Source organism: Propithecus coquereli, unplaced genomic scaffold (assembly GCF_000956105.1).
Source record: "Propithecus coquereli isolate 6110/MARCELLA unplaced genomic scaffold, Pcoq_1.0 Scaffold11, whole genome shotgun sequence".
In the NCBI taxonomy this organism is placed as follows: Eukaryota; Metazoa; Chordata; class Mammalia; order Primates; family Indriidae; genus Propithecus; species Propithecus coquereli.
Window position 1 is genome coordinate 11,342,155 of NW_012134969.1, and position 25,728 is coordinate 11,367,882.

General features: G+C 38.5%; 1 protein-coding gene and 1 pseudogene across 1 annotated transcript in view; one reads left to right on the top strand and one right to left on the bottom strand.

The window, feature by feature from the left end:
- The window catches only part of CAB39L (calcium binding protein 39-like), a 52,418-nt gene that overhangs the window by 18,157 nt on the left and 8,533 nt on the right, over positions 1-25,728 (top strand). The window contains exons 4-7 of the mRNA XM_012649193.1: positions 2,651-2,819; positions 9,126-9,185; positions 13,338-13,403; positions 20,375-20,518. Coding sequence (XP_012504647.1) covers positions 2,651-2,819; positions 9,126-9,185; positions 13,338-13,403; positions 20,375-20,518 — 439 coding nt within the window. The remainder of the gene's footprint in view (positions 1-2,650; positions 2,820-9,125; positions 9,186-13,337; positions 13,404-20,374; positions 20,519-25,728) is intronic.
- LOC105813414 lies at positions 20,769-21,535 on the bottom strand (annotated as a pseudogene).

Genomic DNA, 25,728 nt, shown 5'->3' on the forward strand with positions numbered 1-25,728 from the left:
TTTTTTACTATTCAACAAAATATTGCTAATGGTGAGTAATAAAATGTCTTGAAGTTTTATGTAAAAGTGGTTTGGTTTTGGTTTCAGATGTTAGATTTTTCTCATCCTTTTTAATATTATGTATGGTCTTTTTGTTTTAAAAGAATTTATTGGAATTTTTCTTATTTTCAGAATTCATGGTAAATTTGAAAGATCACATAGGTCCTTTGTGGATGTCATTTTTCCTCTATTCTCAAAGAACATTTTAGGAAAGCATTTTCGAAGAACTGAGATATTTGAAGTTATTTTTTTCAATGGACTTTGTACTAGTACCATGAAAACTAGTATTGTATTCAATTGAAATGCTAAATGATATCTCTAAAAATTTGGTCAGATTTATTTTTTTTACCCTATACTCACATCCCAGTGTTTTACAACTATATCTTTATTTGTTCTGTTCTTACCATATTTGCCACACAATTGTCAACTATATCATTTCAGTACAGGGTTTGTCTTACTTGGGCTAAGTATTGTTCATTTTCTTAAAATCTTATTACACACTGGCATGTAACTCAGACCTAGATTTATTTAGATGTTGAATTTGACATCGAGAAGTTGTTGTTAAATTAAAAGTGGAACTGATGTAGTATGCCAGTCCCGAATTACTTCTAAAAGTAGATATTGTGTTTTTCTAGTTTAGTTTTTGCTGTGAGCCATAATTCCACTTCATGATTTCAGTGAGTCAGTCAGTTGGCAGCTACCTTTTTCCTGAACTCCAAATGGGTATATTATACTGCCAAGGAGACATTTCTACTTAGATATCAGCCATCTCAAAGCTAACATGGTCACCAACAAACTCTTAATTTCTTCACCGGTCTGTTCCTAATAAATGGCACCACCATCCACCCAGTTATTCAAGCCAAAAACATAGTAATCACTCTTCCATCTTCAGTGTCCAGATTTATTTCCCACCCTACCCCACTACATCATCACACAGTCTCCACCGTCTGCCCACAGTCCTCTGTTCTGCTGCTGCCACCCGGGCCGTGCCGCCATCATCTCTCCTGGGCTTCTGCTCCTCCTCCTACCTGGTCTTCCAGCTTCCACTCCAGCTCCCCAGCCCATTCCTGGTTGTTTTACAATATATTCTCCACAGGTAGTGAGAGTGATCTTTTTAAAGCGTAAGTTAGGCCGTGTTAATTTCTTGCTTTATTCCCATCACAGTTAAAATGAAGCCAAACTGCTTACCTTGCCTTACAAAGCTGTGTGTGATCCAGTCCCTGCCCCCTCTCCACTCCTGCCTCATTTCACACCACTCACTACTCTTCCCCTACATGGCAATCACACTGACCTTCTCCTCTTCCACCTCACCAAGCTTGTGCTTGCCTCAGAGCCTTTGCACAGTTAGTTGCCTTTGCCTGGAATGCTTTGCCCCTTCCCTTCAATCTAACATAAAGGAAAGTAGGTAATCACTCACACAAAATTAAGTAGTGACGTTCTGTATTATCGCCTGCCTTATTGTCTTCAGTTTCAGCAGCACTTCTCAGTATATGGAATTATTAAGGGCATTAAATATGAAATGTCCTGTTTTGAATGAAAAGTTTAGTTTATTATCTCTCGAACAAGAAGCAGTAAAATTAATCAAAGTATGTGCCTAAACTATTTACACAGTTTTGCCATCTTAATGGTAGCTTGTTTATGCCAGCAGCAAAGAAGAACTGTAGAGAGCAAGTGGCAATGAAATCATGAAAGGCGTTTTCCACAGCTTGTTGAGAATTGAATATTTTTCCTTGCAAGGCAAGAAGTGGTCCAAAGCCTGGAAGAAGTGGTGGTCAGTTGGTGCAAGGTCTGATAAATACGATGGATGACAGAGAGTTTCCAAGTCCAGCGTTTTTAGTTTTAGCAGCATTGTTTGTGTGACATGTGGTCATGTGTTGTCTTGCAAGAGGATTGGTCTGTCTCTATTGACCACTCGCGGCTGCTTAATCACAAGCATCCTCATCATTTTGTCCATTTGGTTGCAGTAGACATCTGCTGTAATCGATTGACCAGATTTCATGAAGCTGTAGTGGATAATATCAGCGCTGGACCACCAAACAGACGCCATTAGCTTTTTTTGATGAATATTCAGTTTTGGACCATGTTTCAGCACTTCATCTTTATCCAACCATTGTGCCGAACGCTTATGATTGTCAAAAAGAATCCATTTTTCATTATATGTTACAATATGTGTAGAAATGGTTTGCCTTTATGTTGTGACAGCAAAGAAAGGCAAGCTTCTAGACGAAGTGTCAAAGTGCAACATCAGAGATATCAACTGTCAAACTTAGTACTTAAGGAAATCAGACATTTCATACTTAATAACCTTAATACCTTTTCGTTGTTTACATTCTTCATCCTCCTCCCCTCCAGACACACTCTCACTAAGATATGACAGCAGTGACCTTGTCATGTTTATTGTTGTACCCCCAGCATCTGGGATAGTGCCAGGCACATAGTAGCTCTTCAATGGGTATTGAATGAATCGTGTGAATCGTGTTTGAATGAACTGGGACAAATGATGTCTCTGTTTCCGTTAACAGCAGCATTGAAATGGTTCTTTTGATGCCATTAATATTATTTTGTTAACAGGATAACAGAGTTTTCTATTTCTCTCTTGTTTATGCTTTAGATATGAAGCCCCACAGATTGCCTTACGTTGTGGGATTATGCTGAGAGAATGTATTCGACATGAACCACTTGCCAAAATCATCCTCTTTTCTAATCAATTCAGAGATTTCTTTAAGTATGTGGAGTTGTCAACATTTGATATTGCTTCAGATGCCTTTGCTACTTTTAAGGTAATTTTTTTTTTCTGAATCAGCTAGGTCATTTAGTTAAAATTAGTTGGCTTCTGAAAGGCAATTTAATTTTACAAAGCAAAAACTTTTATTCCTTAGGTCTGAGCATAGCCAACCATGTATGATGTATAATTGTAAGAGGCATTTGTAAATAGAATACAATCTATGAGGCCAATCTGTCACATCGTGGGAAAATAACTTAAAATACTTGTCACAAGCTCATATGGAATAAATTGTAATACATACAGTGAAATGACAAAAGGAACGTGTAGTACTTTGTGTATAGCGTGCTGTCATTTTTGTTAAAAATAGATTAAAGGATGTAAGTTTCCACTTAAGGTGCATATGCACTGAATACCTCCGTAGGGATATGTAGGAAATAGCAATAGTGGTTACTTCCAGGGAAAGGAATTGAGTAGTGAAGGGAGATGGAGAATTAACATCTTGGAATATGAAGGACATCACATTATTTTATCAGTGTGATTTTTAAGTTTCCACACGGTGAAAAAAATATTAATAAATTATGTTGTAGTTTTTTCATACTTACCTATGTTTTTAATCATTATCTACTATTTTATCATTAATTTATCTACTTTGTCATTATGTGGGAAATAGTAGGATTCACATTGTTGTGTAAGCAATTACCAGAACTTTTTTATCGTGTAAAACTCAAACTCTGTCTCTATACCCATTGAACAATTTCCCATTTCCCCCTTCCTCCAGCCTCTGGCAACCATTGTACTTTCTGTTTCTATGTGTTTTATCATCAAAAAGATGTTCAGAGAGTGTATCAGAAAATAGCGTAGCTAATTTGCAAACAAAAATACCAGAACTTATACATCCAATGAGTGATGTTACCTTTGAGGTTTCTATTTTAGAGAATCATTTATGTATACATGTGAGTCTGCCATTATTTAGTATATTTTGAAATTGGTATCAGTATCTATGACATGTTCATTTTTCTCTTCTTTTTTTTTTTTGGCGTGAGAGTGTCTCACTCAGGCTGGAGTGCAATGACATGATCATAGCTCACTATAACCTAGAATTCCTGGGTTCAAGTGATCCTCCTGCCTCAGCCTCCCAAATAGCTGGGACTATAGGCATGCACCACTGTGCCCGGCTAATTTTTTTACTTTGTGTAGAGTTAAGGTCTCCCTATATAGCCCAGGCTGGTCTCGAACTCCTGGCCTTAAGCAGCCTTCCCTCCTAGGCTTCCCAAAGTGTTGGGATTACAGGCATGAGCCACCATGCCCAGCCTATATGTTCATTTTTCAATAATGGCGAATCTTTATCTTTCAATGGCAGATAGAATTTTGAAAACAAAAAGCTATTAAAATTCAGGTTAGTGTGTAAAGTGGATGGTCAAGTTAGCTAGAACTTTTTTGTTGGGGAGGGGATAATATAATAATAATTATAATGATAAAAATAAATTTTAAGATGACTAAAATAGAGTCTGATTTTCTTCAGTGTCTACCAGATTGGCTCTGAAGGCCATTTTAGAAGAGGAATTCCAAAAATATTATAAGCTGATGATGTGACAACATCATTGAAAAAAATAGGTTTTTAGGTCAAATATAAAGAAGATAAGATTCATTGAAATGTATATATATATTCAGAGTCATTTCTTTAAGAGTAGTTTTGCAATTTAATTATTCCATTTATATAATTCTAAATTTACTTCTACTTTTTTTCAGGGTGTAGACATATACCCTTTTTTAAAAAACAATTTTTACTTAATTATAACCCGTGTACGACTATTTTTTACATTATCTTAAATACACATTTCAACAATATTGATATAGTTCATATACTAATATTAATATATGCTCTGATCTTATTACTTTTATGAGCAGAGTTTGAAAGTTGCTCATGACTTGGATGATATTTCTTTTTAAATAGCTCTCCAGAAGTGGAAAAAGGGGAAAGCAGTGGTTTGCTGTGCCGATCATCTGCAGATAGAATTTACCCAGCCCGTCTGCGAAGGTGCCTTAAATCTGTTGAAAGGCGTCTGAGAGCAGATGGTGGCAGGCAGTGCGAGAGAGTGTCAGGAGCAGAAAGAGTGGATAAAGGGCCAGAGATGTGCGTGGAGCAGAAGGAAGGGGGGCCTAAGGAGAGGAAGGAAGCCTAGCGGAGGGAAAGGGGTGGGCGCGGTCCCTGGAGGCAGGGCCTGCAGGCTGGGTGGTGAGAGGGGCTTGCTGGGATGGAGAAGATGGGGCTCTGCCCTGAGCGAGCCTGGTTGAGGAGGACGCAAGTCTGGGCAACTGCCTGGGACACAGTCTAGAAAGGCAGCCAAGACATCCCTGGAGATAAAACGAGCTGAGGAAGATGGAATTGATGAGAACTCCTGTCAGGGAGAATGCTATCTGATGATAATGGGAATATGTGGAAGCCGCTTGGGGTGGGCCAGGGCTAGACTCCATGGCATGCTTAAGCAACAGCAGCCGGTTGTTACGGGGCGAGCCCAGTTAATTGTGGCACTTTTGTGGTCACAAACTTTGGGGCGTGCAGGTTTGGGACCAGCACTGAGCTGCTGAGACGACAGAGGATAGGAGCTGCAGCGCCATCACCTCCCCAAAGCCACAGCCAAGCCTGCAATAAACATGGCACAGGGAGCATCTGGGCTTGGGGGGAGTGGTCACAGCCTGCTCAGGTGTCCCACATGTCTCCATCCAGCCTGCCAGCCCAGATCCTCTCTGAGGAAAGAGGGAGGAGAGGAAGAGCCCACGCGAGAAGTCTGGGGTGGACAGAAAAGAGAAGGGAAGAAGGGGATTTAAAGACAGGGGAGCAGGAAGAAGGCGAAGACGGGCAGTAAGGAAACATCTAAAGAGAACAGCAGGGGGAGGGAAGGAGGGAAAAGAGAGTGAGGAAAGGCTTGGGAACAAACTCTGAGGAGAGGCGGCTGGTAGAGTGAGGGCAGCAAACATGGCTCTGTGCTCAGGGTGCTGTGAGATCCCAGAGCCACCCAGAGCCACCTGGCAAAACAGAAGTTGTGCAGCAGCTACAGATGAACCACAGAAAGGGTAGATATAGGGCACATGGTGAGATGGGCCTCAGTTGCATCAAGTATGAAGAATGCATTCAATACAGACATGATCCCATTTCTTCCTAGCGGAATGTCTGTGTTTCAACAGCTAAGGAGGTGTTTTCTAATAATAGAGACTGTAGTCCCATTTTTTTCCCCTCTTCTATCAGATGGCTCTTTGCTGTCATGGAAACAAGTTCCTATTTTAAAAAACCATAGTAAGACTTCACATAATTATAAACATATTAATAGAATAAACTCTAATGGAGGGGAAAAGCAAATACTTAATGAATATGTATTTTTGAAAATTTCCCCAAAGGTTTTTCAATGTTTAATAGAATAAAACATACTTGATAATAATTTCTTGCTATCATATATTCAGCCCAATTTACTTTTCAACAATATTGAATTATAAAAATAAAACATGATGTTTTGATCTGTACTTCAGCCAATTTTCCATTGAATTTAAGTGAATCCTTTAAAAATCTAAGTAACCATAAAAAGTTTTCTAGTATGCTGCCAGTATTGGAAATACCAGTTTTCTATATTTTACCCAGATTCTTAAGGTTAATATAATGTAACAATGACCAGAAATCACTGTTTTTTGTTTTGTTTTGTTTTGTTTTTAAGTGGCTTGTTTCAAAGGGTTTAGTTTATTTGTTTAGTTGGTTGGCTTGGCTATATTTTGGCTCTGGCTTTTTGGTTTTTTTGACCTTAGACTCATCATTTTTGTTTTGAGCTCCAGGGTGACTGTTGCCCAGTTTAATCATTAACATTTTAACATTGTTAGTTTATATTTTTGCCATGGTATTTGTCTTACTCTTTCCTAGAAAAGATTCCTTATAACCATAATCTCTTTCATTCCTTCCTCTAAAAATCTTCATAATGGAATTGGTTTAAATTCCATATCTCTCTGCCACCTGATCAGCTATATGTCCTTGAGCAAGTTAGTTGACCTTTGAGTTTCAGTTTCGTCTGTGAAATGAAGAAAATAATCCCTTCCTTGCAGAGTTGTGAAGATCAGAAATAACATTTGTCAAGTGCTCGGCACACTCCCCAGCACATAGGAAGCCCTTGATAAATCGGGTGTCTCCTATCCCTGTGATCGAACTTCTCTGTCACCCCACCCCAAGTTTCTTCTGAGCAGAATTCACCAAAATATGAATATCACATTTTTTAACATAATACTTACACTATGCAAAACTTAACCCTGTCAAAACAGAATTGTTAGGAGGTAAAATGAAAGAATACACTATTTCAGATAATGCTTTAAAATTTGAATGTTATTTTCCTTTTCAGTTTTCTGCTTTTTTCTTCTTGGGTAGGATATTAGCTAGTTTTTTGTAGGGTTTCTTTTCACATAGTTATATGATCTATAATAATGCAACAATTATATTTATCTATGTATCATGTATATGTAAGTGTGTGTATATATATGTATGGTGTAATTCTTTCAGTTTTATTCGTACATATATTATGTGCACAAATTTGAAGGTGTATACAATCAAGTGTAAATGGGTGTGTGTGTGTGAGTGCACACCATTTATTGGCTATATCCATCATATGCATGCTAGAGGAATTCTACCCTACCATATTATTTTTTCATATTATTGGATTTTTAAGTTATTTCAAGTTTTTTTCCCTTTGGAATTTGAAAGTTCTGGTTCTAAGAGAACTCTCCCTCCTGATCCCTCTTTCCTTGGGATAACACTAATCTATAACTTAGTGCTCTGTTTGTTGCGGTGGCTGCTTGTGTTAGGCCTGCAGCTGTGGGCGAGCCCAGGCCTCGCTTTCAAGGCTGACGATTGTAGCAGGTGAAGAACTCCCACGGGTGCAGCAATCCAGTGTCTGCTGCAGCCCAGAAAGAGCACTCCTACCCTGGGTCAGCTCAGAAAACCCCTGATATTGCTCAGAGGGCTCCTACAAGGTTAGAGGAGGGGTGCTTAAAAACAAGGCACCAATAATACCCTCTTAAAAAAAGATTAGGGACCCCGGAGGATACTGTGAAACTACCTTACTCTCTCAGGGGTCTCCTGGTGCAGGAACTGGTTTGAATCAAGACCTCAGACAGGCCAGGAAGGGAGCTCTGGAGATGGTTTTCCCATGAAAAACTTAAGTTCCAGAACAGTACTGAGTGCTCTGCTCCCCTGGAAAAAAAAAAAAAAACACCAGGTTTCCACTGATAGGCCCAGTGGTAATCAGGTTGCCACAATGATAAGTAATAGAAAATTAAGAGCATGTCTCATTGGTTGTGAACTCAAAAATTATAGTGCACAACGCTTTAAATATTTTACTTTTTTAAAAAAAATTAAAATGGAAATAAGTGAGTTTTACCATTGTTGCTGCCTGCCTTTTCTCTGTGAGGTCATGCTTTTAGGAAATTTTAATTAAATATGTATTAAAGTATAAGAATTTATTTTGGAAAACTTTGAAATTCTTCTTATGTTTTTAATTAAATTCTGCATGGTACCTGGGCAGGCTATTTAGCCTCTAAGCACATAAAAGGGATTAAGTGAGGCTTGTTTTCTTTCAACATTAAGGTGAATTAAGGACATAATTTAGCTGTGAGTTGAAGACAGTCACATGTTCCTTCATGGTTTTGTTCGGTTTTCTGCAGGTTTGTATCTGCAATAAGATAGGGCTACTTGTATTTAACTTTGAAAGGATGCATTGTGCTACTCAGTGATTGCACAACACCTCCCAGCCCGTTAACCCCAGAGCAGCGCCATACTGATTTGACACTGCTAAATGTCATTCCTGTGCCTCCCAATATCCAAAGCCCCTACATTTTTACAAAAGGTTAAAATCATTGAAAAAGCTATTAAATTAACTTGTGAGAGAATGGTTTTCGGCCATTCAGAGTTCTTTTAAAAATAATTAGTTATTAATGACATTTGAAAAAGATCATCATAAACTTTACTCGAATATTTATTATAGCATAATTACAACGTAGAGTTTACGGCTTCAAGAAATATGCTATGAAGTCATTTCTTAGGTTCCATTTGTTTCACCAGTTAAATCATTTCTATCATACATCTAACAATCATATGAATTTAAAACTCTAGGTTTAACACTAGTTTTTTTTGTTTTTGTTTTCTGATAACATGAAACACACTTGTATTTTACATCTTAAACAAATGTAGGAATGGAAATTATTTTGTGGTGTAAATGAAAATGTCCTCCTGCAACTTTTATATGTCTATAAATCCTTAGGAGGAAAAGACAGATTTTTTTATATTTATTATCTATAATAATTTTCTGTCACTTGGTTGTTCTTTTTCTAGGATTTACTGACCAGACATAAAGTGTTGGTAGCAGAGTTCTTAGAACAAAATTATGACACTGTAAGTACAAATTATTTTTTAGACTTTACCTCTTTCTCCCTCCCTCCCTCTCCCTCTGTCTTAGATCTATGAGCAATTGCCCCTATTTATTGTCCACAAGAGAAATCAACCATTCTCAACCGTACTCCTGATTTGTCTGTTTACCTGGAAACCAGGTCATTAGGAAACTTTATGGAAAACTGAGAATGACAGGAGGGCAGGGCTTCTCCTGTTTCACATCTCTTCCTCTTGTGCTCTGAAGCTCCAAGAAACGACAAGCACCTGCTTGCTTTGATCTTGAGTTAAGAGGACACATGTTGCCCTTCAGAGGCAACACCAAAAATATTTCTGTCTTTCAGTTCCCTTCCCCAGCAATGAATCTAACTCATCTTTTGAGATTTGGCTGAACTGTCACTCTTCTAGGAAGCTTTCCCTAATCCCACCCTTCCCCAGACACACACAATCTCTCTCTCTCCCTTCCTCCCTCCTTCTCTCCCTCTCTGTCTCCTTCCTCCCCTCCCCCCTCACTTTTCACGTTGTATTATTATGGTGTGTCTGTGTCTTTCTGACTGGGCCTTGAGCTCCCCGAGAGGCAGGAATCTTCTCTGTAGAACACAGAGTTCACAGTGCAGTACAGACTTCAGAGTCTGCCTATTTGCTTGGCTTCAAGACCTGGCTACACCTCCTTCCCCATTGCGTGACCCTGGGCAAGTTACTGCACCTACCGCAAGATGAAGGTAGTAATAATACCTGCCTCATAGGGTTGTTGAGAGTAATTTGAGAAGACTTAAAAGTTTTTAGCACAGTAAGCACTCAATAGTAGCTTTATTATTATTACTTGTATTTGTAATACCTAACTCAGTGCCATACATTTATTGGTGTTCAACGAATGTTTAGTGAATAGATCCATCCAAGAGCAGCTATACTTTTGCTGAATATATAAGCAATAGAAATAGCATGATTAAAGTAGAACATAGCACAAACTGAGAAGCAAAACTTTACAAGATTTGTTCTAGTGTTGGTTCAAATGCTCTATTTTAGTGCCGTCTGATAGAAATACAGTGCAAGCCACAAATGAGAGCCACTGTTTAACTTAAAATTTTCTAATAAGCCATATAAAAAACTAAAAAGAAACAGATGAAATTAATATTAATAGTATACATCTATTTAACCAAGTATTAAAAATGTTGTTTTAATATACAATCAATGTAAAAAATGATTGCGCCATTTTACATTCTTTTTTCATGCTGAGTCTCCGAAATCTTGGTGTGTATTTTACACTTACAGCACATCTCGGTTTGGACTAGCCACATTCCAAGTGCTCAGTAGCCACGTGAGGCCCTCTATTGGACAGCACAGGTTGGGTTAGGACCCTGAGCAGTAACACTGTCTCATCCTTATCCTCACCATCAACCTGGTGGTAATAGCAGCAACAGCCAAAGTTATATTTTGCTGGGATTTTTGGCATTTGACATATGCTAGTTAATGTTACTACTTTGTATCCCTATCACCAAGCCTCGTGCCTGACATATAATAGCAGCAATGTGATCTGCTATGTTAAAGGAGCACTTAATTATTTATAACATTGATGCCCAAACCAGGAAGTTCTAAATGTTTATATATATGGTATGATAGTAGATTTTTTTACTTCATCCATTAAAAGCAAAAGACAATTTCATGTGTGTATATTTTTTGTAGTAGTAGTAGTAAGTAAATTAAGGTAAAGTATCTTCTTTATTGATTGAAATCTTTGGAATTGAATTACATTATATGTACTTACAAAAAGAAATGTATTTTTGATAATAACTTTATGACTTTGTGCCTTCCCAACAGTATGCAGTATAGGTAGAAAGTTGGGCACATAATAATCATATGGCCAGTGATAGCCAACAAATACTAGTAACAATCCCTAAGAAGTCTCTGAACCGTTTATACCCTTGACAAAACTTGCGATACACTCCTAGATGCTGGGAAGATGTGGAATACCCTACCTATCGGTAGTGTACTTCACATATCCAAATCATGAAAGTTTAACTGTGTCTCTTTTATTCATAAATAAAATAAATTTTATTTTTGGTTGTTGTCCTTCAATTTAAAATTAGCAATATAATCATAAAATCAAAAGTGATTTTTGTATCCTAAAGTTATCAAGAAAATATCCATGGAATCAACTGGAGTACTTTGATGTAAGTATAAAATGTGAAGGGAGAATAACTTTTTTATTGATACATAATAGTTATACATCTTTATGGGGGACATGAAATTTTTATACATGCATATAGTATACATGCATATAGGATATCTATCCCCTCAAACATTTATTTATTTGTGTTGGGAACATTCCAGATCTTCTCTTCTAGCTATTTTGAAACATACAATAAAGTATTGTTAACTGTGCCCATCCTGCTGTGCTATTGAACACTAGAACTTACTCTTTCTAACTGTATTTCTGTATCCTTTAACCAATCTCTCTTCATCCTCCCTTGTCACTACCCTTCCCATCCTCTGGTAATCATCATTCTACTGCAGGGAGAATAATCAATAATTTTTATTACCAGATACATCTAAAAGTTTCAAGATTAAAAGAAGGTAGTATAACTTTGAATTTAGGAAATGAGCTGTCAGTATACAGTTCGGTTGTTCAGTAACTACATATGCTAGATGGAATGTTAAGGAGAGATTCATTAGATGTTACAGTTATAATAAATGAAAAGAAAAGAAGGATAAGATAACATCTAGCAAAATCTGTAATTATCAACTAACTACTAATCTTTCCTGTAGAACGAATGAGGTAAATGTGTTATGCAATAATGCTTTTCATTCAGGGATAATACACAACAGTTTGAGAGCTAGTAAACTCATCCTCTTTGATTCCTTATTTACCTGATTTTATTCTTGCGTAACTTAGTGGTTTCGCAGACTGTGAACCTACTGCATTGGCCTGAATACTAGCTCTGAGAACTCATGTCCTCTCAGACATTTCACACTTCTTCAGTTTCATATTTCTTTAGCAATAGACCAAGAAACTGGAGCATATGATGTATGACTCTAAAATGATGAAACTGGCAGCTTAGGGAGTCATACCTTGTACCTGCATTTGCATTTCATAGTTATAATTAAAATAGATCACAAGGTTTGTCTGATAAATTTAATGATCCACAACATTCTCCTTGTGTTTCAGGACAGCATAATTAAGTCATTCACATAAAAGAGTGTAATTACTGTGACTTTAATGTGAGCTATATATTTTGATTTTTACTTTTTACTTTCTTAATTCTCTATTGATAACTATCGCCAGCGCACACAGCTTGGCCTTCTCACACACTTGAGAACACACCCCTCACACTCAGCTCCCTGAGGGCTGGGACTATTTTCCACCCTCCTCACTTCTGGAACGCTCTGTCCTGGCTACACTCGCTCCCCTTCTTTAGTGATCTCAGAGCATTGCCCACTCGTGGTGGGAGGTGGATGCTGAGCTTCCCCAGCTACTGGCACTCTGTGTTGAACCAAAGGGCCTGGGCCATGACCGATGACCACATTAGGAAACAAGAAGACCCATGCACCAGTGTCCCCAGCTTCTGGTGAGAGCAGAAGTGCTCCACAGAGGCCAGTTGGGATTAGCGATAATGCGATAAAGGTTGCCTCATTCCTCACCTGTTCACGCGATGAATTTGACAGTCTGATTCTTTATAGTTGCCAAGTGAAGCCCTAAGTGTATTTAATCTTTTCCCAAATTGTTCATGGGCCCATAGATACCAGCAAGGCTACATAAACAGATTTCTTTAAAATGACATAAAATGAGTTAGTTACCTTGCAACTTTTAATAGAAGTTTTATTCAAAAAGATTTATAGGGAGGGCTCAAAATTACTCCACTTTTCTACTCAATTTCTAATTTGCAGAGCTAAAATAAAGTAAGGAAAGATGTCTCTTATATCTCTTGACCTCCCTGTCCCCCAGTACGTTCACGTGTAAGGGGTGTGGAGAAATGGAGACACCTCCCTGTGGACAGTGGCGATCAGCCTGCGGTTAAGTGCAGAGACACAGAGCATGGTGGCTAGGCTGCATCTGGCCAGGGGCTGGGAATTTACTCCTGAAGAAGACAGCAGGTGAGCCTAGACACACAGAATACACTGCTGCTTTCACTCTCTAATGTTTTCTTTTCTTTTCATTAGATCTTTGAAGACTATGAGAAATTGCTTCAGTCTGAGAATTATGTGACTAAGAGACAATCTTTAAAGGTAATATTAAATTTCTTTAAATTAGAGTCCCCATAAGTTGGTATCTTGTTAGCAAATGGTTGGTCTATTAGTGGATGAGTAAATACAGAAAAATTAAAGTATCCTTTTCTTTTTTGTTAACTTGAGAAGTTTTATGTTATGACTGTACTTTATAGCAAAATAACATAAGTGTCCTGCCTCAATATGGGGAGTAATAATATGAATAATAAGTGCATAATAGAGTAGAATTTAGAATATTTTTGCTGAGAAAGAAAACCAGACCTAAGCTAACTTAAATCAAATCACAATTCTCTCCTAGGGGATATTTTACGGAGATGAAAAGAACTTAAGAGTAAAACAAGGATGAGAATTACTGTTTGTAAGAAGGCATCAGTGAGGCTCCTGTAATTATTTTTCAGTGTATCTTGAAACAGAATAGACAGAAAGAAATGATCTTATGTTTCTTACATATCTCTCTGTAAACTAGACTTGAGGCATGTTCTGCAGAGAAGAGGAAAAGGGAAGGACAGAATATGACACATGAAATGTAAAAGTTACAGTTTCCCTTAAAGTTAAGTCGTAAGCACAGTAATTGATAAATTATTAATATCTTTGAGTATAAAAACAGCTTTTTACTATAAAATGGTGTTCGTATAGTTGAAATGTTATGGGGCCTCCATTTGTGGGAAGCCTTTGTCTCCCAAATTTGTAACATATTTTCCTAAGGAATTTTTTCTTACCATATTTCCTTGCCAGGTCCCATTCCCTGAGCATTCTGGTCAGTCCGTGTTTCACTGTAGGTTGTTTTAAAGACTTCTACCACTTAACATGACACATTCAAATTATACTTACAACAAAGATTCTGAATATGAAACATGGTCATTCCCTAAAAATTAAAAGAATAATGTTTTAAAAAATCAACTACACGATGTGAGTTGTGAGTTGACTACACAATTGAATATACAAAACTTTGCTTTTCTGAGAAACTGCCAGGATTATACTGAAACAGAATGTGGAAAGAGGGTAAAAGATGATGTAACTAGCTAGAAAAGAAAATAAAGTCAACTCTTAATTACCCATAAACAGCTTAGTTGGATGAATTCTTGGGGAAGGAGGTATGAGGGAGGTAATAAGTAGAGCATTCCATTTAATCAACAAATACATGTTCATATTCCAGACATGCAGTGACAGCCAAGAACAGCTGGAGCTCACGTTCTGTTGCGGGAGCATAGACAATAGACAAACAGGCAAATAAATACATAATTTTCCTATGGTTTTAAGTACTAAAAAGAAAAGCAGCATGAGGGAGCAGAAAGCGATGACTGGGAGGATAGGTGTGTGCATGTATATAAAACCAAATGACATTTTTAAGAATTCCTTAAGTTGATCTTTGAGCAAAGATCTAAATCTGTGAAAAATTAAAATGACTCCGGATAAGGGTGTGTAAGTATGTGTGTGCATATAAAACCAAATGACATTTGCTGTTTGAGATTATGTCTCCTATGAAAAATGCCTGTGGAAGTGACAGCAAACCCAGCAGAGTAGGCCACTTGAATCTGCGAATGGCCTGCCCTCCGTCAGGGTAAATGTGTCTGGAAGAGGCCATTTGTCCAAGGGGAGGTGGGAGAGCTCCTGAGCGGGGGATGTGGGCTAGAGCTGCATCTCTGCCCTTCAGATCCTGCTCAGATATGCAAAAGAATGTTTTTGGCAGCTAATAAGCTTGACTGTTCCTAGTTAAGCAATTTGTATGATATTCCAGCTTGCTAAATATCACACTTGTATTATCTTTGCATGTCAGGATGATGGCATTCATAGAACAATGCATTCTGCTTCTAAATATCGGATACAATTTTAAGCTAAGGCAATAAATTCAATGTATTTTGTAACACATTTTTTGTCAATTTATGGTGCCCATGAGCTTGCGTTAGCCGCGACCTGCTTTCCCCTGTATTTGTGCAGTCACTGAAGAGGTCATGTTAGCGGAGAGGTCAGTTTTCAGCCAGTCATTCAACACTCTTTATTGAGTTTCCCCTTTGCATAGAAACCCACACGAGGAGAACCATTTAGGGAAAAGCCCATGGTGTGCTGTTCTCGATGCTGGAGCTTGTAGTGAGGAGACCACGCTGCGTGCAGAACTGACCTCCAGGCAAAGGCGATAAGGACCTCAGTGCTTTGTTCTTCCACGTGCAGAAAGCTTGCTAAGTAAGAGCAGATGAAGATAAGGACATATCCTGTTGCCGTAGCCATGTACCTAAAGAGTAGAATATTTTATTTGTGGAGGGCTCCACAAGGACAGCCAAAATGAGGGGAGCTTGCCCATGTTACAAGAAATAGTGGCCCTGGAAGGAAGGTGACAATGTTCTGAAGGGTCAGCATATAGGAAATTGCTCATAAATTTTCAAATATTTCCTCTTTTCAGTGAGAGTCTGTCAGATCCTGGACCAAAGTAGAGAGGGTCAATATGAACTTAGGTGACTAAACTAAATTAGGAGGAAGAAAGCTGAAGGGCTTTGGCTGGTGACAAGAACTTGTGACAGATTTTTTTTTTGTAATCAACTGTCTCCAGGACCTTAGGCAAAGTCTCAAAGCTGACAGTGTCTTTTTTACCCAAGCATCTCCCTTCTGCCCTCTTCCTGCTTTCTCTTTCTTGCTAGCCCATCATCCCCCTCCCGCCCACACACCCATCACCCTCATTCTCCTCTCTGGGAATCTTCAGCATCACCTGGTCCTGTTCCCCCACTAACAGTCATGAAGTAGTTTTAACAGAACCTTGCTCATGGCAAGAACTGTTGACATTTGTTAACTAAATCAAACTAAGTTCTATAAATATTCCTGGTCATTATCTCCAGAATTCACTCTCTGAAAGGGATTCATCGATTCTAAACGAATAATAGGGACTAGGGTATGAGTAGGACTTATTCCTACCAGGATGCATTTGCATTTAAAAATAGAAGCCTGTCAATCCAGTGAATGTGTGATCGGTACAATAGCTAACACAAATTTGACAGGGAGCAACGGGGAGTGAGGACTCCTTCCTCACCACCATTCAGCCTCCCTTCCCCTCGCACATGGTTCTCCAGCTGTAGACCTCCGTGCTTTTCCCAGTGACCTGGGCAAAAAACAGACCACGTTTGTATCTGGTACAGAAACTCTCCTTTTTAAACTCTCCCCTTTCAGACTGTTTGGTTCCCACCTACTTACAAACGCCCCAGACTACTCGAGGGGCATCTTTCCTGTGCTTCATTAATCCACCCAGACATACTGTATTGGCTGCCTAAAATCCTTTGCAGTCAGGTGTTTCACAAATATTTTATTGACAACGTGGTACAACTGAGCACTGATTGGACAGTGAAAAACACAACTGACCAAAGACAGATAAATTAGTATATCTAAGAATGCAAAAAGTGTCAGAATGGTTACTGAGGGAAGAGTTGGCTTTTTTAAATGTTAGATCATAGGCAGAGAGAGATGTTGCTAAAATGGTCTTGTATCATTCTGTTCAAGCAAACAAAACAGTAGATGACTGTGAAACGGGTTCATATTTAAACATTGAGCTTATTAAATTTTGTTTCCTCTTTTTTTTTTTTTTTTTTCTAGAAAACTGTTGTTCTGGGGAGCTCCACTGATACAATTTTGCTTTTTCCTTTTGGGAATTAGATCTGCAGTAGCAGTATATTCTATTTTGACACAACCACGTTTATATATATGGATTCTGTAATTTTTTTCATAGACGTTTCATAATTGTAGGAAGCGAGAGGTTAGAGTATTATTATAGTAAGCAACTTTGTATGTAATTAACTGTCTTAAGTACTAGGGTATTTTCTGATTCCAAAGTAGTTGCTACCTGCTGCCATTTGTTAATCGTATTCTAAATTTTTCTGAACCATCTTGCAGTGCTTAATTCCTGGTGTCAATAAAAATAATTAACAGAGAAATTCCTTTTTCTCATGTGACAGAGCTTAGGAATTTATTTCTTATCTTTTTCAGAGGCCTGGCATTTAATTACCAGCAAGAAAGATTATAATTCAAAAGAAACTTGGTGGAATTTTGGGGGGTTTTTTGGCTCTGGTCAATTTCATTAAAACACTAAGTTTTTAAAAAACTCATTTCCACTTGATGCATGGTTTTACTACGTACTATGAGGCATATAAAATGAAAAATTTAATGAAGTAAAGTATGATTTTTTCCATTTACTTGGAACAGTATTATAGTGCCTTGTATTATTATGGAATGCAGCATTTTGTCATTGTCAATGTTAATTAAAATAGACTAACATTTAATGGTTAAAAGATTCAGTGTTGTTAGGTGATTTAACACAATTAATTGTTTCAGAAAAGTTGTGAAATTATATTAGCAGAGAATAGATTAGGTAGAATTTATGTTTAGATATCACTAGATAATAAAGATTGAAGTGACTTAATCTGAAATTAACTTATAAATGTAACTTCAACAAATGTTTATTCAGAGAGTGTGTGTATAAATTTTAAGGGTAAGTTTTTTTAAATGAAATTTCCCTTTTGCTGAAATCTTTTAATATGTGTATATAATATACATGTATATATAGTATTTGACTCTTTCTCTCTCTCTATATATATATATATTTAAAAGTTAAGGAAGCCTCTTGTCAGCTTTACAACTCAAAAGCCATCCCTTTGAAATACATTTAGGAAGATAACACTCCTATTTCCTGTCACCAGGAGAATTTAACCTAGATGCCTTTCTCCAAGCTATCAGCATTTGCTTGTCAGAGATAAGAGAGGTTTTATTATACTAGAGAGATAAAAGCAATTAGCTAAGACAAATAGCTACCTCAATTGCCAGGTGAATTTAGGGTGAACTATGAAAGAGTGCACAGAAATAGTGCTGTCACGTCCTCTCATAGGGGACAGGTTACTCTTCATCTTGAGGACATATATATGTAATAGATTGTAGCCGCTTGGCTGTATAAAAAAGGTAGAATTTTATCTGTCTTTGTAACCTCTTTTTCATAGATTATCTATTGTGCTCTGGACATGCTTATTCAGTAATAAAACTGCTTTCTTTCTATTCTGCATTTTGTGGAGAGGACTCCGTGTTGGTAGGACTTTTATTTCCCCCAACAACATCCGTGCACATCGCACAGTTAGGTTGGAAGAGGATTCGCAACGCGCCCTTATGGAGCTTACACTCTAAATGGGCTCACGAATAACTCTGTACTGCAAGGCAAAGCAGATTCAACTGGGGAAAAGAGGAAAAACTTTCCTAAACACAACATCTCAGCTAGTCCTGAAAGGATGGGTAAGGTTCGGACAGGCAGAGATGAGGTGAAAGCATTTCTCAAAGATTTGGAGCAAGGAGAGTGAAGCCGCAGAGGCAGAAGAATGAGGAAGACTGAGGGAGAGCACCGAGGATGGGAAGCATGGAATTGGCTCCAGATCACAGAGGGCTCTGGGTGCCATCTTAAATTGTTTACTTTTTCCTAAATCCATGGGGATCTAGGGATTTGCTTGTCTGTTTATTCATTCACTTTATAAGTGGAACTAGTAACAAATACAGCAGATTTTCAGGAAGATTACTTTGGCATAATGTGCAGAATGGGTTGGGTTGGGTGGAAAATGGAGAAACCATTTTGCTGTCTCAGCAGTCCCGCTGAAAGGTAGCGAGGTTAAGTGAGAATACTGGCTGTAAAAATGGAATGAACCTTAAGTTGTGTACTTATTTGTTAACTAGATAAAAGATGCATCTCAGGTGAGGTGGTTGTGGTAGACAGCAGCCCTCGATTTGATGTGCTTTCTCCTCCCATCAGGATTTCTGTAACCAGGTAACGAGGCATGACTATCCTGAGGCCTACAGAAAAAGTCCAGTAAATAGGACAGTTGAAATCTAAGTGTATCTTCTATTTAACGTATAAAATCCTGTTAGGGTACATTTAAGCCACCTAGTTGCTAAAGCTTTAAGAATTTCGGCCATTACAGTGAGAACAAAAGTTTCTGAGATAGAGCAACACAAGACATTCAGCCGTGTTGCTAGAGGGTCTTTCTTCAGCTCTTCTCACCTTGGGTATTTTTATTTTGTTGTAGAGTAATGTTGCATTTTGGGAACTATTAGTTTGTCACCAGAATATATTTTGCTTTACTTTCTTATAGAAACTTGATGTACTCACTAAACATTATCGATTCAGGGTCAGTCATTTTTTTCTGGCTTTACATCAGGTTTTGAAATAAAAAGCAGAGAAAAGGTAAGAGTCATTTAACAGAAACCATCTTTACAGTAAACTGCTAGGGTACAGTTATTCAGGTAAGGGAAGTGTAATTATAGAGCTAGTTTTGTTATTCCTGTCCTACCTCAATGCCTATGGAACAGCACATCAGTGGGAAGCAAGATTATGAAAGTAAATGTCAAAAATAATACATTTATTTCTGGCTACCTTTAGGCGAACTGCAGCAGTGACTGGCCAAAAAAATACATTAAGCACTGACATTAGCAAAACTGTGTGAAAAGCTTAAAATAACTTCTTAACTACTGGATTTATGCCTGTGCTTTAAGATGCACTTAAGGACTTTCCAGTTTTTTTTTTTTTTTTTCAAGACGCAGTCTGGCTCTGTTGCCTGGGCTAGAGTGCCATGGCGTCAGCCGAGCTCACAGCAACCTCAGACTCCTGGGTTCAAGTGATTCTCCTGCCTCAGCCTCCCGAGTAGCTGGGACTCCAGCCATGTACCACCATGCCCAGCTAATTTTTTATATGTATATATATATTTTTAGTTGTCCAGATCATTTCTTTCTATTTTTTAGTAGAGACAGGGTCTCGCTCTTGCTCAGGCTGGTCTCGAACTCGCCTCGGCCTCCCAGAGTGCTAGGATTACAGGCGTGAGCCACCGCGCCCGGCCTCTCCAGTTTTTTTTCATGACGCCATTCTTGCTCACTGTTATATTTCATTTTTCAGTGAGAAGAAGTGAGTTGTGTTTTGAATAAGGTGACTGCGAGAGTATAGCTTTGATTCTGTTTTCCTGCAGCTGCTAGGTGAACTGATCCTGGACCGCCACAACTTTGCCGTTATGACGAAGTACATCAGCAAGCCAGAGAACCTGAAACTGATGATGAACCTCCTGCGGGATAAAAGTCCCAACATCCAGTTTGAAGCCTTTCATGTTTTTAAGGTAAAGTACAAGCTATGGAAGTAACATTGTAGGTATTTTTTTCCAGTTTCAAATGGCAAACTCCCTGCTTTTTACTCTTTTATGCTTAAGAGAAAATGAAATTAGGCAGTCTTTCTGTTTTGCATGATTTAGATGAAATTTCAGAGTTTTTTTTTTTTTTTTTTAACTGTGTCCCAGGCTTCTGTAAGAACAAAGTGATGAGTGGTGTGAAGATTAAAATCAAGAGCATCACTGAACTTCACCTTCCCCTCTAACCTGTTCCCTTAAAACTCCCTGGCCCCACTTTTTGTGTTCCCAATTCCTTCCTTAGTGAATGAAGGCTGTCCTTCCCTATAGCTTCTCCTGTTCCCCTGCCTCCCCTCCACCCCGCTCTGTTCCTAGAAGTGCAGACACCCCAGCTGGAATGCACGGGAGAGCCCAGAGTGGTGACAGGCAGAGAGAAAGGCTTTCCCCTCCGGGAAGGAAACCAAGGAGTATGGCTGGTGAAGTGAGGGCTCCTGTAGCCTGGGGTACAAAAATGGGACTCTGGGGTTAGAGGAAGGGACACTGGTCCCCCTGAGAAAGGAGACCCAGCAGCCTCAGAACCCTCTCACCATGAATAGCCAGTGCTTGATCACTTGCCCTGTGGCGCTGGCTGCAGAACCACACTCAGACCACGTCCTTCTCCAGCCCAAGCTGCTGGGCAGTGTGGCTGGTCTGCTGCAGAAACAAGCTCTCCAGGTTGCCTCTCACTGGTTCTCAGTACTTGGTTTCTCTTTTGGGCTGCAGGAGGGTCTCTGCTTTGCACATCTCCTGAAGATTTTCGTTGTTGTCAGCTTCCTCCACCCACTTCTGCAGCAGGGGCTGCAGCTTACACATGTTCTTGAAACCGAGCTGCAGAGCCTCAAAATGGCAGATGGTCATTTGGCTGAACACCCTCCCAGAGAGAACCCCCATGGCGAGCCCCACATTGGCCTGGGTGTATCTCAGGGTGATCCTCTTCTGCTTCAGGAGCTTGGCAAATTGCTTGAGTAGCCTCTCCAGCTTCATGGCGCCAGCAGGGCAGTGCAGGGCTTGGGGGAGCCCCCTTGGACTTGCCTTCCACCCTGGCTCCTGCCTCACCCCCAGGCTGAGAGGTCTTCAGGCCACCTTGGGGCACCAGCCCCACTCCAACCTGAGGTCCACAGCACACCATCCCCCCACAGAAATCATACTGCGGGGGGAACAGGGAATCCCCCACAGTTCAAAGCCTGGCGCAAGTCCTGGCCTGATTCCTGGCCCTCTGGGAAGGCCTTGGAAGCTTAGTGAGGTCTGAAAGTCAACCCAGCCTGCTTCCAGCCCTCCTGGCCCCTTGCCCCCACTGCTGGCAGGAGCAAGAAGGTGAAATGCGAAGCCAGAGGGAAAGGAAAGCGCCCCAAACCAGGGGCCTGGTAAAAATGCCCGTTTGTTTCTAAAAGGTTTGCTAACTAATCCACACCTCTAAATATTTTTACTTCTTTTACTGAGAAAACGTGTGATGTTATTTCTCAGAAGTTACTAAAACAATCAGTGATTGAGTTAGACCCCAAACCCTGAGTCTCAACCTCTAAATGCTTTGCGTTCATCTCTTTGGAGATGAACCATCTCTTTGGACCTTAAATGAGGCCTTGAAGAAACACCAAGTACCACTCACTTTATTAATGTTTTAGAAATATTACTTTTTACAATGCATTTCTCTATGATAGAAAAGTAGCCCCTCTAACATGTTTTTCTTTCTAATATTTTTTCTTTGATATAAGAATATTAAAATCACCTCCTAGAAATTTTACACAATAGATTTAAAAAAAGTAGATAGGTGGAAGAATTCTGATCTGTAATTCCATACTCCCAGCCTACCTATTATAAATAGTTTAGCACATTTTGTTTTCCTGTGCACATTGAGCATTTTTGTACAGCTGTATTCACGTTGTACAAACAATTGCTATCCCAGTTTTATCACTTGATGCTATACGATAGGTAAACATTTTCATTATTGCCATATATAGTTTTTAGAGCTAGTAGTTTTATCGGCATCATATTAATAGTTTGTCATCAGGTGTATTTCTTCTAATATACTTAAGTAGTCCTGTGTCATTGATATTTAGGTTATTTCCATTTTTCCTACTATAAGTAATGCTGCAATGGGCATTTTATGCATCTGACTAGCTTTTTCCATATTTAGGATTTTTTTCTTTTCTTTTCTTCTTCTTCTTCTTTTTTTTTTTTCGAGACAGAGTCTTGCTTTGTTGTCCAGGCTAGAGTGCAGTGGTATCATCAAACTCACTGCAACCTCATACTCCTGGGATCAAGTGATCCTCCTGCCTCAGCCTCCTGAGTAGCTGAGACTATAGGCATGTGCCACCATGCCCAACTAATTTTTCTATTTTTTGTAGAGATGGGGTGTCACTATGTTGTTCAGGCTGGTCTTGAACTCCTGGCCTCAAGAGATCCTCCTGCCTCAGCCTCCCAAAGTGCTAGGATTACAGGCGTGAGCTGCCATACACAGCCAGGATTATTTTCTTATAGTAAATATCTAGAGTAGTTATAAGAGTTCAGAGAGTTTCAGGATTTTTTGGTCTGTATAATGTATATTCAGGGATAAAATTTGTAAGTCTATAAATGGGAGACATGGTAGTTTATAAGGTAAAGTATTAAGGTAATTGCTGCTTTGAGAGGTAGAAAAATTTTAGTTGATCTTTCAGCCACCAGATATTTATTGTCTAAAAAGCCACTAGAGCAATTAAAATCCTGAATTAATTTATAAATTCCCTTCAATTTAATTTGAAATCTCAACAGGACTTTTCCTGGAACTTGATAAGCTGATTATAAAATTTTTATGGTAGAGCAATGGCCTAGGGTTATCTATGGCAGTTTTGAAGAGTGAGGTGGGGGAATCCACCCCACCAGACAGTAAGACTTGGTGTGGATTTCTAGTCAATAAAGACAACATTGTATTGGCTTAGAGAAAGATAACTAGAAGAACAAAACAGAGTAGAGGGCCAGAAATAAACCTATGTGAATATGAAACTTGATATTTGATAGTGGAGGAATTACAAATCAGTGAAGAAAGGATTAACTATTTAATAAATGGTTCTGTATAGAAAACCTTTCCTCCACTATACACAGAACTAAATTCTAGGTAAAGATATGCACTATGAAAAGCAAAATATTTTAACTTTTAGAAGAGAAAATAGGAGGCTGTCTTTATGATGTTGAGGTGGTAAGAATTCCTTTAAAAAAATAAAAATCACAAATCATAATAGAAAATACTAATAAGTGTGACTATATTAAAATTTAAAACTTCTGTTCACAAAAGACATTATAAGCAAAATGAAAAGATAGAAGGATAGAATGTGACACATGTAACTGACGAATCATTAAGAATAAGATCAACAGAAAAACAGGCAAAGGATAGTAGCTGGTAATTTATAGATGAGGAAAGCTGACTGGCCAATAAATAGGTGAAGATGCTCATCTTACTTGTAATCATGGAAAGGAACATTAAAGTATCAATGAGATATCACTTTATGTTCTTCATATTGGCAAAATTGTTTAAGTCTGACAATATCAAATTTTTGTAAGGTTGGAGAGCAGTGGGAACTCTCATATGCTGGATAAATTAATACAACCACTTTGGAGAACAGTTTAGCGAAACCAAGCATTGAAGGTGTGCATACCCTTAAACTCTGAAATCCATTTCTGGGCAATTTCCTAGAGCCATTCTTGGACATGTGCATAAAGAATCATGTTTAGTGAATCCTCACTTAATATCGTTCTTAGAAACTGACTTTAAGTGAAACAATGTGCAGTAAGCCCTTGAATAATGCCATTTTGTTATTATGTTGATGAGGGTAAAAATTGGTTTCTTATACATCATTTTGCTTAGAGTTGCAGTTTCCAAGAACCTATTGACAATAGGTGAGGACTCACTGTACAAAGATGTCTATTGCAACATTGTTTAAGTGGTGTAAAATAGAAAAAACAAATGGGCATCAATGGGAGACTGGGAAAATAAGTTGTGCGATATTCCTACAATAACATAAAATAATGGGTTAAAAAATAAACAGTGTTATATGGATCAGCGTGGCTAAATCTCAGAAACATTTTATTGAGTGGAAATAAGCAAATGATAAAAAGACGTAATTTACATAAAGTTTGAAAACATGTAAAACAATACTATGTGTGGATGCATATACGTATGCAGTTATAGTCTAAGAACATGCCTGGGGATGATAGACACCAAATTCAAGATAGCAGTCATCTCAGGAGAGGAGCAGGGAAGAGAATGAACAGTATCATGGAAAAGTGTCCAGCAGCCTTCAATTATATCAGTAATGTTTTATTTTATTAAAACATCCGAAGGCAAGTATGACGAAAATGTTAGATTTTGACAGAGCTGATGGTGGGAACATGAAGTGTGATATGTTATTCTCCGTACTCTTCCCTGTGTTGGAATTATTTCATAAAAAGTAAACAAATTGAATGAAACACAAATAGAATGCTGTAGGACTAGAAAATGCCTACACACTACGAAATGATAGACCTTCTCAAGACCCTTGGACTGGAGGAAGTACAGAGGGCTGTGTACCAGGTCATTCAGCTCCCACAGAACTTTAACATATTATCCTAGAGAAGGATAAGCTTCATATAATTTTGTTTAAAAATGCAGTATTATAGAAGGATTCAGTGGGTAGCCAAATAAAAATAACTTATTTCCGTCCTCTGAGAAGATCAGGATTTGGATCACCTAATCACTGAACAGAGGAGGTACTTTTAAAAACAGTTCACCACTTGTTTACTTGTATGTGTGTAAATTGCCTACCCTGTACCCCAGCTATGTTCCTTCCACTGAATTATGAACTAAACTGTTTACCCACCACAAATATTTTGTTATTTAGAAAAAAGAAACAGCTGAGTCCGAGAACTTTATCACATTTCTTTATTGATAGTTTTTTCCCCCTAAAACACCTTCTAGAAGGTACAGAGAATATGGGAAACAGTGCTGAAAATGTCTGTACCATATTTTTAATGGCTAATTTTCATTAGCTTGCTGATAAGTTCAACACATGCTTCCTACTGTTGAAGAGCAGGATGGCGTGGTCGGGAAGCCCTGCAGGGAAGTCAAGAGAACTGGGTCTTTGTTCTGGCCCAGTTGTAAGCAGCCACTTTGGGCAAATCCATCTGGATCCATTTCCTCACTTGTCAAATAAAAG